The sequence below is a fragment of the Phocoena phocoena genome, chromosome 10, assembly GCF_963924675.1.
Source record: "Phocoena phocoena chromosome 10, mPhoPho1.1, whole genome shotgun sequence".
NCBI classification, from domain to species: Eukaryota; Metazoa; Chordata; class Mammalia; order Artiodactyla; family Phocoenidae; genus Phocoena; species Phocoena phocoena.
Window position 1 is genome coordinate 12,979,024 of NC_089228.1, and position 15,743 is coordinate 12,994,766.

Here is a 15,743-nt window from a genome sequence, read left to right on the forward strand (position 1 = left end):
CCTGAAATAGAATTGCTGGGCCAATTTTACTTGTTCTCCCCAGTGACTATTGCAGGTCACATTCCTACTCATACTGTGTGAGTACCATTTTCTTCACATTCTTACCAACAAAAGGTTTGGTTAGATGTCTATCTTTTGCCAGTCTTATATATAAAATGTCATATCACACTGGTACTTTAATTTGCATTTCCCTGATTACTAATGAGGCAGACAGTTCTTCAAAATCTTGTTGATCCACACGATGTCTTTTATACTAAAGGCAAGTACATGAAAGCTACTTTCAGCATAGAGGCCTTCCTAGGAAAAGGGCAGAGTTGGCGTAGAGAAGCACAATAGTTAAGGAATTATGTCGTCCCTCTGGACCAAGAATGGAGAAATGATGGGTACAATGGAGTCAGGGTAGACTGTCCTGACATACAGTCTTAATAAATTTAAATCTCAACATTATAAAAGGAGAGAAGCTCTTTTACAGAGATGATCAGACAAGAGGACGATCATACCCATGACTGATACTGCTAAAGGCACACTATTTAGTAAATCTATGTGGCCCTCATTAGGGCTCACAAGAATCTCAGGGGAAGTAATTATGCTCTGTTTCATTGAAATCTTGGCTTTGTGTCTTTGTATAAAGAGAGTTCTAGGTTATGTCATGCTCCATGAGCACAGGAAGAACAAGAGGCACAATCATCTACCCTTTCTTTAAGCTTCTGCTATCTGACTTAGCTGCTGCAAACTCCAGTGTGGTAGGTCTTCTCACATCTAACAGGATCTAGTACTGAAATGTTCTGGCCACTGTTCTTCTACCAGGAAATCTAACTTAATTAGCATTTAGCACTTCTAACAACAAACTTTTCCTTCCTATTCTAGATGCCTTGGGTCAGAATTTGTGTCAATCCTATTAAAAAGACCCTTAATTATCATCTCAAAATATCTGGTTCCAGTAGAAGACATCCAATTAGGTTGAAACGTATTGTTATAAGGGCCCGATGTTAAAAGCTTTTGTTGTGGGTTAGTAGCCAAATGTCATTGCTGGTTACTGATTTCTGATTGATCCTCAGTCAAATATGGACAAAGCCTTGAATAACTTTACATAGAGGATGTAGGCTGCTTCAAACTCGTTTTCAAAAAAGGTTCCAATTGAAAAGACTCTACATCATCGGGTCGGTCATGCCACGCACGGGAAGGCTGATATTTCTGAATTTCCTACAGTTAAAACAGAAGAATGATTTTTTATAGTGCATTGTAGTAATGCTGCAGAAACTCTTCGGTGTTGGTAAGAAAATTCCTTTCTGTCTGCTACCTGTATGTATAGGATAGTATCTTGTCTTCTAAACATAAGTAAACTCTTGATGGAATAGACAATGAGGACTAATTCTGACAAGGAAAAAAATGAATTAAATGTTCAGGAAGCCAAAGGAACATCTTCACTTTGCAGGGTTACAGAATGAGAACACAAAATAATCTCTTATTAGGAATATATATGGTCTTAGTTAAATACTACTGAGAGCCCTTTTTCTATCAAGACAGTTAAACTACAAGTTTATTTTTCTCTTAAAATCAAAGTAATTCTGTGCACTGAATAAAAATTAAAGAAATATACTTATATGTTTATTCAAAATTTTTAAAAATTTAAATTAAATTTATTTATTAAGAAATCTTTTAAAATCCAGATGGAATCAGGATAAAATTTGTGTACAGAAAAATTTCAAAAGAAAAAAAAGAAATTATTAGTAAAAGAACAGCCTGCAGCCTGAGAGATGTGTATTCTACATGTTGGACAGTTCGACTGATTTAGGCTGGTGACAGTAGGAAGTTCAGGAAGAGATTAATACCTTGGAAAACCTCAGATGACATGTTTATATGCTCAGCTGATACACTTTAGGATTCTCCCTGGTATAACAGTCTGGTTCTAGCAGTGTGAGGGTTTCTCAATTCCTGGACAGTCAGAGCGAGTACACTGTTCCACTGTCTGCCAAGGTTTTATCCTCCACTTTCTCAATCAGTGATCCACTTGCCTCTCCTCTGGATTTTCACCTTACATCCAAGCACTGAGATCAATCATTTTGATACTGGGGTGGAGCTAAGGGCCTGGGAAAGAAATCGCCCTACCAGTTCCAGCGTGTAATCAGACTCAAGGAGATGTGAAAATTTCCAGTTGTGTTGTCACCTGACTAGGCTACACCTTGGAACAAATTTTCATGATCTGTCTGGGGAAGGAAAAGGTTATCAAATGAAAGGATTAGTAAGTATTTTTCTGTAAAGGGCTGAATAGTAAACGTTTTAGGCTTTGCTGGTCAAGAGGCAAAACTGAGGATATTACGTAGGTACTTATATGATCTCTGTCATGACTGCTCAACTCTGCTGCTGGGCAAAACCACCATCATTAATAGGTAAACAAATGACACAGCTGCATTTCATTAAAATCTTATGCACACTGAAATAAGAACTTCATAAAATTTTTACATATCTGAAAGTATTATTATTCTTTTGATTTCTTTTCAACCAGTTAAACATGTGGAAACCACTCTTAGCTGCTGGGCTGTACAAAAATAGATGGCTAGTTGGATTTGGCCCGTGGGCCATAGTTTTCCAACCCCTGAAAATGCAGTCTTCTGAGACTTTGGTGTGTATGATGAGTTTATTAAAAATGTAGTGTTTTCAGGTCTCATCCCTAAAGATACAGATTTGTTAGGTTAGGGGTGAGGCACTGGGAATCCACTGAACTTCCACTTAGAAGGTGGCATGTACAAAGTTCTTTGATGTAGGATATGGTTTCTCAAAGCATGGTCTGGAACCACCAGCCACAGAGTTACTCAAGGTCACTTTGGATGTAGTTCAGCTAGATAACAGCACAGCTTATAGCCCTGCATTTCATTTTGAGCCCTGGAGGTGATCAATAAGACCTAGGGCTGCTATTACCATAATTATCTTGATGAACTATATCCGAGACAAAGAGAAGTCACTCATGTTGAGGACTGCTACTTAGAAGTATCCGTTATAGGAAAGCTGTACAGTAAAGACACTGTGTCATGCAAAATGGCATGCCTTTAACTCTGCTCTAGAGATAAAAATGAATTAGTAAGTACAATACTGCATGGAAATGTGGCCTGCTTACCATATAGTTCTCAATCGCTAAAGCACTTCTTCCAGGAAAGGTCAAATATGATGCTTTCTGTTAGGATCCAAGGGTCTGACTCGAGAACTCTTCTTGCTTAAAATGAAATAGCAAACCAAAATTCCAAATAGACGCTAACTAGCTAAAAAAATTAAATCAGTCAAATTTAGAAATTCAGATGATGGGATGATGATCAAGAGCCCCCTGGGCACCTGTCAGAATTCTGCAGTTTGGAAGCCTGCTCAAGCATAATCTGGATATTTCTCCATTTTGTGGTTGCCTGCTAGAGATGTATTTTAAACCTATTGTACCTGCTGTAGTGGATTTGTCCTCTCTTTCCCTGCCTCTACTTACTTGCCCCTGTGTTTGACAGTATCTTCAGCTTCTCTCCAAAACACTGGGGTGGGGGTCGGGGGAAAGAGAATTGGATTTTAAAAGTGTTGTTAATGATGGAATTATTGTAAAGAGGTTAAAGATGTGTTCTCATTCCTGACCTTCACAGTGTTTTAATCTGAGACATGGGAGGAGATCAAAACAAATACAAGCACATTTTAAGGTTAGAGTGCAACTTCTCTGATAAATTAGTCCCTTTGTAGATCTCTAAATTGAATTAAAACACAGTGCTCCATCTATTTTGGACTAAACTGCTACATTTACATTAAAGGTACAGCACTCAAGTATTTTGATGTGAGATTCAGGACCTGGCACAGTTCATACGGAGTTCAGAATGGTTTTCTCTGCCTTTACCGCGCTTTACGGGGCAGATTTCTAAACCGTATTTCTCCACTTATGTTAATGTCCTTCTCGGAGACCTGGTGGTCTGGGTGCCCCTTTGCACACTTGTGTACTTCCCATTAACGCTAATGGGACTCAGAACCAAGCAATGGGAAATAAATGTTCTCTCAAACATCTTCTGACCTTACCCAAGCAACAGGATTAACCCTGTGAACAAATTAACCAGATACAGCTCATATTGCTTTGTCCCACCTCACCTGGAAGAATAATATAAGAATCAGAGGGCCTCTGTGGAGAAAGTGACTACAGCTGAATACCAGGAAGAACTCTGCTTTGAAACAAATGAATTCCCCCCACCATCAGGTGGGGAAACATCATAGTTTGACTTCACAGTTCCTGCCTACAGATCTCTGCCTTCCTCTTTTCATAGGCCACCGGGCTCTTCTGGTCCCATCCTTCCCACTCTCCCGTCTACTACAAAATCTCAGTTTTTAAAGTACTCATTTATACAGATGAATCTATTTGCAGGGCAGGAATAAAGGTGTAGATGTAGAGAACAGACATGTGGACACGGGGGGACGGGGAGGGTGGGACAAATTGGGAGATTAGGTTTCACATAAGTACACTACCATCTGTAAAATAGATAGCTACCGGGAACCTGCTATATAGCACAGGGAGCTCAGCTTGGTGCTCTGTGACCACCTAGATGGGTGGGATGGGGGTGGGGTGGGAGGGAGGACAAAGAGGAAGCGGATATACGTATACATATATCTGATTCACTTCACTGTACAGCAGAAATTAACACAACATTGTAAAGAAATTATACGCAAATAAAAAAAAATAGAGTACTCATTTGCCTCATCAAAAACTAGTATTTTCCGAGTCCAATCCACCAGAGGGCAGACAGCAGAAGCAAGAAGAACTACAATCCTGCAGCCTGGGGAACAAAAAACACATTCACAGAAAGACAGACAAGATGAAAAGGCAGAGGGCTATGTACAAGACGAAGGAGCAAGATAAAACCCAAAAAAAACAACTAAATGAAGTGGCGATAGGCAACCTTCCAGAAAAATAATTCAGAATAATGATAGTGAAGATGATCCAGGACCTTAGAAAAAGAATGGAGGCAAAGATCGAGAAGATGCAAGAAATGTTAAACAAAGACCTAGAAGAATTAAAGAACAAACAGAGATGAACAATAAATACAATAAATGAAATGAAAACTACACGAAAAGGAATCAATGGCAGAATAACTGAGGCAGAAGAGCGGACAAGTGACCTGGAAGACAGAATGGTGGAATTCACTACTGCGGAAGGGAATAAAGAATGAAAAGAAATGAGGACAGCCTAAGAGACCTCTTGGACAACATTAAACGCAACAATATTTGCATTATAGGGGTCCCAGAAGGAGAAGAGAGAGAGAAAGGACCCGAGAAAACATACGAAGAGATTATAGTCGAAAACTTCCCTAACATGGGAAAGGAAATAGCCACCCAAGTCCAGGAGGCGCAGAGAGTCCCATACAGGATAAACCCAAGGAGAAACACGCCAAGACACATAGTAATCAAATTGGCAAAAATTAAAGACAAAGAAAAATTATTGAAAGCAGCAAGGGAAAAATGACAAAAAACATAAAAGGGAACTCCCATAAGGTAAACAGTGGATTTCTCAGCAGAAACACTACAAGTCAGAAGGGAGTGGCATGACATATTTAAAGTGATGAAAGGGAAGAACCTACAACCAAGATTACTCTACCCAGCAAGGATCTCATTCAGATTCGATGGAGAAATCAAAAGCTTTACAGACAAGCATAAGCTGAGAGAATTCAGCACCACCAAACCAGCTCTACAACAAATGCTAAAAGAACTTCTCTAAGTGGGAAACACAAAAGAAGAAAAGGACCTACAAAACCAAACCCAAAACAATTAAGAAAATGGTCATAGGAAATACATATCGATAATTACCTTAAACATGAATGGATTAAATGCTCCAACCAAAAGACACAGGCTCGCTGAATGGATACAAAAACAGGACCCATATATATGCCACCTACAAGAGACCCACTTCAGACCTAGGGACACATACAGACTGAAAGTGAGGGGATGGAAAAAGATATTCCATGCAAATGGAAATCAAAAGAAAGCTGGAGTAGCAATACTCATATCAGATAAAATAGACTTTAATATAAGGAATGTTACAAGAGACAAGGAAGGACACTACATAATGAACAAGGGATCAATCCAAGAAGAAGATACAACAATTATAAATATATATGCACCCAACACAGGAGCACCTCAATACATAAAGCAACTGCTAACAGCTATAAAAGAGGAAATCCACAGTAACACAATAATAGTGGGGGACTTTAACACCTCACTTACACCAATGCACAGATCATCCAAACAGAAAGTTAATAAGGAAACACAAGCTTTAAAGGACACAATAGACCAGATAGATCTAGTTGATATTTATAGGACATTCCATCCAAAAACAGACTACACTTTCTGCTCAAGTGCGCACGGAACATTCTCCAGGATAGATCACATCTTGGGTCACAAATCAAGCCTCAGTAAATTTAAGAAAATTGAAATCATATCAAGCCTCTTTTCTGAGCACAATACTACGAGATTAGAAATCAGTTACAGGGAAAAAAACGTAAAAAACACAAACACATGGAGGCTAAACAATACGTTACTAAATAACCAAGAGATCACTGAAGAAATCAAAGAGGAAACCAAAAAATACCTAGAGACAAATGACAATGAAAACACAACAAGCCACAACCTATGGGAGGGAGCAAAAGCAGTTCTAAGAGGGAAGTTTATAGCAATACAATCCTACGTCAAGAAACAACAAACATCTCAAATAAACCATCTAACCTTACACATAAAACAATGAGAGAAAGAAGAACAAACAAAACCCAAGGTTAGTAGAAGGAAAGAAATCATAAAGATCGGAGCAGAAATAAATGAAATAGAAACAAAGAAAACAATAGCAAACATCAATAAAACTAAAAGCTGATTCTTTGGAAGAATAATAACATTGATAAACCATCAGCCAGACTCTTCAAGAAAAAGAGGGAGAGGACTCAAATCATTAAAATTAGAAATGAAAAAGTAGAAGTTATAACAGACGCCGCATAAATACAAATCATCCTAAGGGACTACTACAAGCAACTCTATGCCAAAAAAATGGACGACCTGGAAGAAATGGACAAATTCTTAGAAAGGTATAACCTTCCAAGACTGAAACAAGAAGAAATAGAAAATATGAACAGACCAATCACAAGTAATGAAATTGAAACTGTGATTAAAAATCTTCCAACAAACAAAAGCCCAGGACCAGATGGCTTCACAGGTGAACTCTATCAAACATTTAGAGAAGAGCTAACACCCATCCTTCTCAAACTCTTGAAAACTAATTGCAGAGGAAGGAACACTCCCAAACTCATTCTATGAGGCCACCATCACCCTGATACCAAAACCAGACAAAGAAAATACAACAAAAGAAAATTACAGACCAATATCACTCATGAATATAGATGTAAAAATCCTCAACAAAATACTAGCAAACAGGGGCTTCCCAGTTGGCACAGTGGTTGAGAGTCTGCCTGCCGATGCAGGGGACACGGGTTCGTGCCCCGGTCTGGGAAGATCCCACATGCCGCGAAGCGGCTGGGCCCGTGAGCTATGGCCGCTGAGCCTGTGCATCCGGAGCCTGTGCTCCGCAACAGGAGAGGCCACAAGAGGGAGAGGCCCGCATACCACACACACAAAAAATACTAGCAAACAGAATCCAGCAACACATTAAAAGGATCATACACCATGACCAAGTGGGATTTATCCCAGGGATGCAAGGATTCTTCAGTACATGCAAATCAATCAGTGTGATACTCCATATTAACAAATTGAAGAAGAAAAACCATATGATCATCTCAATAGATGCAGAGAAAGCTGCAGACAAAATTCAACACCTATTTATGATAAAAACTCTCCAGAAAGTGGGCATAGAGGGAACCTACCTCAACATAATAAAGGCCATATATGACAAACCTACAGCAAACATCATTTTTTTTTTTTTTTTTTTTTTTTTTTGCTGTACACGGGCCTCTCACTGTTGTGGCCTCTCCCATTGTGGAACACAGGCTCCAGACACACAGGCTCAGTGGCCATGGCTCACGGGCCCAGCCGCTCCGCGGCATGTGGGATCTTCCCAGACCGGGGCACGAACCCGTGTCCCCTGCATCGGCAGGTGGACTCTCAACCACTGTGCCACCAGGGAAGCCCGAAACATCATTCTTAATGGTGAAAAGCTGAAAGCATTTCCTCTAAGATCAGGAACAAGACAAGGATGTCCATTCTCACCACTATTATCCAACATAGTTGTGGAAGTCCTAGCTATGGCAATCAGAGAAGAAAAAGAAATAAAAGGAATACATATTGGAAAGGAAGAAGTAAAACTGTCATTGTTTGCAGATGACAGGAGACTATATATAGAGAATTCTAAAGATGCCACCAGAAAACTACTAGACCTAATCAATGAATGTGGTAAAGTTGCAGGATACAAAATTAATACACAGAAATCTCTTGCATTCCTTCCAACAAACAAAAGCCCAGGACCAGATAGCTTCAAATAAACAATCTAACAAAATGCAAATCTCTTGCATTTTTCACTAATGATGAAAAATAGAGAGAGATTAAGGAAAGACTCCCATTTACCATTGCAACAAAAAGAATAAAATATCTAGGAATAAACCTACCTAGGGAGAAAAAAGACCTGTATGCAGAAAACTATAAGACACTGATGAAAGAAATTAATGATACAAACAGATGGAGAGATATACCATGCTCTTGGATTGGAAGAATCAATATTGTGAAAATGACTATACTACCCAAAGTGATCTACAGATTCAATGCAATCCCTATCAAATTACCAATGGCATTTTTTACGGAACTAGAACAAAAAAATCTTCAAATTTGTATGGAGACACAAAAGACCCCGAATAGCCAAAGCAGTCTTGAGGGAAAAAAATGAAGCTGGAGGAATCAAACTCCCTGACTTCAGACTATACTACAAAGCTACAGTAATCAAGACAATATGGTGCTGACACAAAAACAGAAATATAGATCAATGGAACAGGATAGAAAGCCCAGCGATAAACCCACGCACCTATGGTCATCTAATCTATGACAAAGGAGGCAAGGATATAAAATGGAGAAAAGACAGTCTCTTCAATAAGTGGTGCTGGGAAAATTGGACAGCTACATGTAAGAATGAAATTAGAACACTGCCTAACACCATACACAAAAATAAACTCAAAATGGATTAGAGACCTAAATGTAATACCGGACAGTATAAAAATCTTAGAGAAAAACATAGGAAGAACACTCTTTGACATAAATCACAGCAAGATCTTTTTTGATCCACCTCCTAGAGTAATGGAAATAAAAACAAAAATAAACGGGACCTAATGAAACTTCAAAGTTTTCGCATAGCAAAGGAAACTACAAACAAGATGAAAAGACAACCCTCCGAATGGGAGAAAATATTTGCAAACGAATCAACGGACACAGATTTAATCTCCAAAATATATAAACAGCTCATGCAGCTCAATATTAAAAAAAACAAACAACCCAATCCAAAAATGGGCAGAAGACCTAAACAGACATTTCTCCAAAGAAAACATACAGATGGCCAAGAAGCACATGAAGAGATGCTCAACATCACTAATTATTAGAGAAATGTAAATCAAAACTACAATGAGGTATCACCTCACACCAGTTAGAATGGGCATCATCAGAAAATCTACAAACGACAAATGCTGGAGATGGTGTGGAGAAAATGGAACCCTCTTGCACTGTTGGTGGGAATGTAAGTTGATACAGCCACTATGGAGAACAGTATGGAGGTTCCTTAAAAAACTAAAAATAGAATTACCGTATGATCCAGCAATCCCACTACTGGGCATATACCCACAGAAAACCATAATTCAAAAAGACACATGCACCCCAGTGTTCGTTGCAGCACTGTTTACAATAGTCAGCTCATGGAAGCAACCTAAATGCCCATCGACAGAGGAATGGATAAAGAAGATGTGATACATATATACAATGGAATGTTACTCAGCCATAAAAAGGAACGAAATTGGGTCATTTGTAGAGACGTGGATGGATCTACAGACTGTCATACAGAGTGAAGTAAGTCAGAAAGAGACAAACAAATATCATATATTAACGCATATATGTGGAACCCAGAAAAATTGTACAGATAAACAAGTTTGCAGGGCAGAAATTGAGACACAGATGTAGAGAACAAACGTATGGACACCAAGGGGGGGAAGTGGCAGTGGGGGTGGTGGTGGGATGAATTGGGAGACTGGGATTGACATATATATGCTAATTTGTATAAAATGGATAACTAATAAGAACCTGCTGTATAAAAAAATAAATTAAATTAAAAAAAAGAAATTTGTGCAGATGTGAAGCAGATCACAGGAACAAAGAGGAAAAAAAAAAACTAGCATTTTCCTAATATACACTGAAAGAAATAATTACTTAAATTAAAAAAACCAGTTTAACTCTGGATTGCCTAAAATAATCTGTTATATCATACATGTAGAATCACTGTTTACATTTTACTAGAAGGCAAAAAATGAAGTGTTAAGTTTCTTAACATAGAAAGAAGTTACTATGTCAGTAACATTTATATCCACCCAAGCAAGGAGGCGATCATTGTGCATTTCATCACTGGTGTCTCTCTAAGCTTTGTACCATAATTCACTACAAGAGGAGCAGCAGGGAACTCTATGCATGGTTAAGGATGTTTTTATCCTGGGGCTGGTGGTACTCCTGCGAGATGGACTCTGATGGGAAAGAGAGGACTTTCCTTCCTACCAACTATTTTGAGAGCTGAGGAAGTCAGTTTTATGAGAAGGATACTAACCAAACACAGGATATAACTTATTCCTACATGTGAAAATACCCCAGTTTCAACAATACATAGCAGCACATATATGACGTCTCTGCTCAGTTGTTCATAGTCTTTCACAGTCTCAGTCATGTCTTTGTGGCAGGCTCCCTTCTCTTTACTGATTCTCCTAATGGGTGGAAACTTCATGAATTTCCATTTCAATAAGATTTAGAAGGTATGTAGAGCCATTCTGTTAAAATACAAACAACAACAGCAAAGCAACTACTAGTATTTCCTAAGTGCCAAAAACCACGTTAAGCGGTTCACATGGATAATCTCAGTCATCAAAACAACCCGATGATGTCAGCACTGCTATTATCCCCACACAGGTTAATTATCTCATCCAAGGTCACGGAGCCAGTAAGTGGGAGAAATAAGATTCAAAGCCAGATCTCTCTGAGTCTAAGCCCAGCCTCTTCATCACTACTGAAGACTTCTGCCTACTCTTCTATCTCCATAACTAGCAAATCATCTATAGTTAGGTGTCAGCTATGTCATTGATCAGCTCTGAAACCTTGCGGTTCCTCCTGGTCCTAGTTCATCACTAAGTTTCCTTTTGTAGCTGAGAAAGCTATACATTAGCAAAGATGTCTAGCTGAAATTTTGTTTTACAAGTCTTACTAACTTCTTTTTCCTCTGCCCTGTGAAACACAACGAACACATAGTCACATACCCACACTATTGCTCTGAGTGAATAGTAGGTTGAAATAGCTGGAGTCCATCCAAATACAGATTTACGTCTGACTCTTGAACTTACAGTTTTCTGTCTGCATAGACAAGTATGTTTATGATAAAAAGGCTTCTGTAAGTGGCAGTACTTTTCCAACTTCTAATGACTACGAAATACGTAATTAGGTAATTTTTAGTTTTCTTCTTTAAATTAAAATAGAGGCAAATATTCTTTTGGGGATATTTTAATTTGCCTTAGGTATTCTTACTTCACAGAGGGAGCTACAAATGGGCAAGAGGGAAATAATAAATATGCTATAACACATCTGTATCTATTATAGAGAAACAGGAAAAATGAGTAAGATTTCCTGGCACAGTAGAAAGAACCAGGGAAAATGCAGAATCAGGATTCCTGGGTTCACATCCCTCTTCTGCTACTGGTGACCCTGAGAAACCCACCAACCTAACCTTTATCTTCCTCAGTCAGATCATTGCCAAGATCCCTGACTCGGGGGCAAGATATAAAGTGATAGAAATGCAAATTAAATGTAAATTAAAATCTCATCTCTCATAATTCTTACTTGGTACTTTCAGCCCAGCCCATCAACCTGGTGTTGGAATAGACTTACATCCTGTGCCATGCCAAGAGCATAAAGGAGTTTCTGTCTCTACTATAAAGCACCCAGGCTAAGGGATGTGGAAAATTTTCTTTCTTTAAAACTGACAGGGTTGGCTGGGTGACTGAAGCAAAACACAGGGGTGGTCAAAGCCCTTTATTAGTATAATAATCCACATCCATACCTCTGAATAACCAAGGCAGCTCTTGTAAAAAATCGCCAATGTCATTGCTTAAACAATGTTAGCTAAAATTAGTATTTGAGTCATGGGTTTTTAATTTGTTAGCACAGTGTTCCTAGACATGAATTCCAAATCTATAGAGACTTGAAAGAAATTTAATTAAAGGATTGAAGATAACATTAGTTACAATACTATAATAGCTACAATGGCTGTAATTCTCAAAATTGTATTGGATGATCCTGAAATAAGATAGCTTTTCAATCATATGCATTACCAACAGTTCCCTAATTATTAATCATATCATGTTTGCCATGATGAATTAATTTAGCAACACAGTGATATCTGTACATATTAATATGAAGGATGTCACTTCAATAGATTACATTATTTGAAATGAGGACACACATATTAATCTATATGTTCTCTGGGTTAGTAATTACCTTTTACTACCAGGTTTCCAGTACTGCTAGCAGTTCCAAAATGGTTAGTGGCTATGCAGGTATAACTTCCAGCATCTGATTTAGTCACATTGACGATTCTGAGGCTTCCATCTTCAGAAATGGTAATTCTGAAATCAAAGCAAATCAACCCAAAATAGTAAGTTTATCCCATATGACCAACTGGAAATTATTTCTGTCATTCTGTCCTTTTCAAACTATTAAATCATGGCTACATCACTTGACAGCTTCATCTTTAGGATATTCGTCTACATACACATGATTAGGATGCATGACTTAGTACTCTTAATACCTGCTAACATGGTCTCAACAGTCTATTGGAATAACTATTAGAAAAAGGAGACTTGTTGTAACCATTCTCTCTCTTTGACAGCTCTAACCACATTATGCAAAGAGAAGGCTTACTGTAGATCACCGTTAGTCTTAAAACTGCTAAAGAATAAGAAAAAATAAATCACTTGATGGGCCACTTTATGCATTTTCATTGAAAGTTTTCTTCTAGATGAGCAGGCTTAAATTAAGTGAGTTATTATTAAGCATATTTCTTTCTGAAATATGTCAGACAATATACTTTTAAAAAGATGCAAAAACTGAACTTAAAAAATTAAAATATTCCACAACATGGTATGACTTTGGCAAAATAGCAAATGTAGATGGCACATCTCAGGGCCCACAATTAGGGACAAATATCTACTACCAGGTGGGAAGGAAACACTTTCACTGACAGACACAAAACTGGAACAGGAAGGATTCGAGAGAACCCTGTTTTAAACTTGACTACAGCTGAAGGGAGAGATGCAAAGATGAATAAGACACACAGCATGGCTTCGAGGCTAGTTGGAGAAATAAGAAAGGTAAACAGATGGCCCATTCAATGCCTGTTGAATCTTCTTCACTGTATCTTTCAAATCTACCCACTTCTATCTCTTCTGCTCCCTGTTTTTCACCCAACCCTTCACGACAGCCTCTTAAATGATCTATTTCTACGCCTGCCCCTCAAATGCATTCTTCAGTCAGTGGCCAGGGGATCTTTTAAAATATAGATCAGACTATGTCACCCCCCAGGCTCAAAGATCCTTCTTTGGCTCTGAGTTGCACTTAGAAGAGATTCTTTCCTAGAACCTACAAAGCCTAAGGGATCTGGCCTTCGCCCTTCTCCCGCCTACTTTATTTCTTCTTAATCTTTCTACCCTTCGGTGAACTCTAGTCACGCTGGCCTTCTGCAAGTCCTTAGAGTATCCGAACCCCTTTCCCACCTCAGGACCTTTCTGTTTGCTGTTCTGTCTGCCTTGATATCAGGGCATAGCTGTCACCTTCATACCCTCTCAGGACCTCAAGCTGTTCCTTATAGACTTTTCCTGACTCACATTTCTAAAGTGAATTTCCCTTTTCCTGTTATTCTCTTCTCCTTCAGCCACTTTATTTCCTCCCATTCAACACAATCAGAAGTTTTGTTTACTAGTTAACTGTCCTATCACATGGAATATCAGCTTCTCTGAGGGCAGGGACTGTGTTTGTTTGAGGACTCAATCTCCTGGATCTAGTACACAGGACCAACATGTAGTAGATGCCCTGTAAGCAACTGTTAAGTGACGGAGTGAATGAGTAAATAAATATCATAAAAGAAAAATCAATATTATGTTAAAGGAATTCAGAGTCACTGAACCACTTGGCACTAGTTCCAACCTTAACAGAGTCCTTTACAAAAGGACTAGGGTGGGCACAGCTTTATTTAATAGAATTTTGGCTAAACATTTTAAAATCAAGGGAAGATTTAGATGCACTGGGTCGCAAATGCTGCATATACTTTTCTCAAAGGCTCTTAGGGATAGAGAAGTGACAGCCTTCCTGACAACCCATTCCAGGTTCTATGATTCAGGCTGATGAGACAGTATGAAGGTGTGAGAACTCTACAAAGGATGCTGGCATCAGAAGGATGGGTGTTCAAATTCCAGTTCTCTCAGCTCTAGCTGTGTGACTGGACGGAGGCGACTTTTTCAGTTTTAGCTTCCTCATCTATAGAATAGAGCTCGTAGTACCAATCTTCTAGGATGAGAGTAAAAACTTATGTAAGAGGGTCAGTGAGAGTCCTGGTATTTATTAGGTAGTAGTTCTCTTTTATCTTCAAAACTGTCCTCTTATTTAATCATTGGTATATATGGGGAAAATGGGACACCATGTAACAACCTGAAGGCAATTTACGAATTAACTGGGTCATCCCAAATCAATGTACAGGATACAGACAAGGAGGCCCTTTGTTCATTTACACCATAGATATACACATAACACTTGCTCAATAAAGAACGTATGATACCCCATTAGCCAAACAGCAGAATGTACTTACAAAAATAGAGTGGTGATGAAATCCTAATTACCTCAATACTCACAAAAATAGCTTTAAAGGAATTAATCATATTCCCATTTACAAAATAATCTGCTGGACACTGTGAAATGTTGGCATACGAGAACTCAATAAGGAAGGTGACATTTGTGTTTTCGACATGGAGTCTACTTCCACGAAGTAACATAGGCCTATGGTGTATTAAACGCTCTGAGGGGTGAGCTGACTCTTTCAAAGCACCAAATTTACACCATTTAAAATTCCCCAAACCTAAAAAGCCTGTATCACACTGCATACTGTATAATGCCAAAGGATATGAATAAGGAAACAAGCACAGGATTTGTCATCAGATGACCTGGGTCCTAGCCTTCACCCTGATACTTGCTAAGTGTATGACCTGTGGCCAAATGACTTATGCTCCAAGACAAAAAGGTTTCTCACTACTGACATTTTGGACCAGAGAAGTCTTTGTCCTGGGGAGGATGTTTAACAGCATCTTTATCCTCTACCCACTGTACTCCAGTAGCTCTGCCCCTCCTCCCAAGTCGTGACAAACAAAAGTATCTCCCAAATGTTCCCTGGGGGCAAAATCACCCCAAGTTGAGAGCCACTGATCTACATTAGTCTTTATTTTTTAATGACACAGGATACTATGATG

At 38.7% G+C, this 15,743-nt stretch overlaps 1 protein-coding gene across 1 annotated transcript in view; it reads right to left on the reverse strand.

Annotated features, from left to right (window-relative positions):
• The window catches only part of CNTN4 (contactin 4), a 326,068-nt gene that overhangs the window by 64,635 nt on the left and 245,690 nt on the right, over positions 1-15,743 (reverse strand). Inside the window, exon 10 of the mRNA XM_065886143.1 lies at positions 12,727-12,854. Coding sequence (XP_065742215.1) covers positions 12,727-12,854 — 128 coding nt within the window. The remainder of the gene's footprint in view (positions 1-12,726; positions 12,855-15,743) is intronic.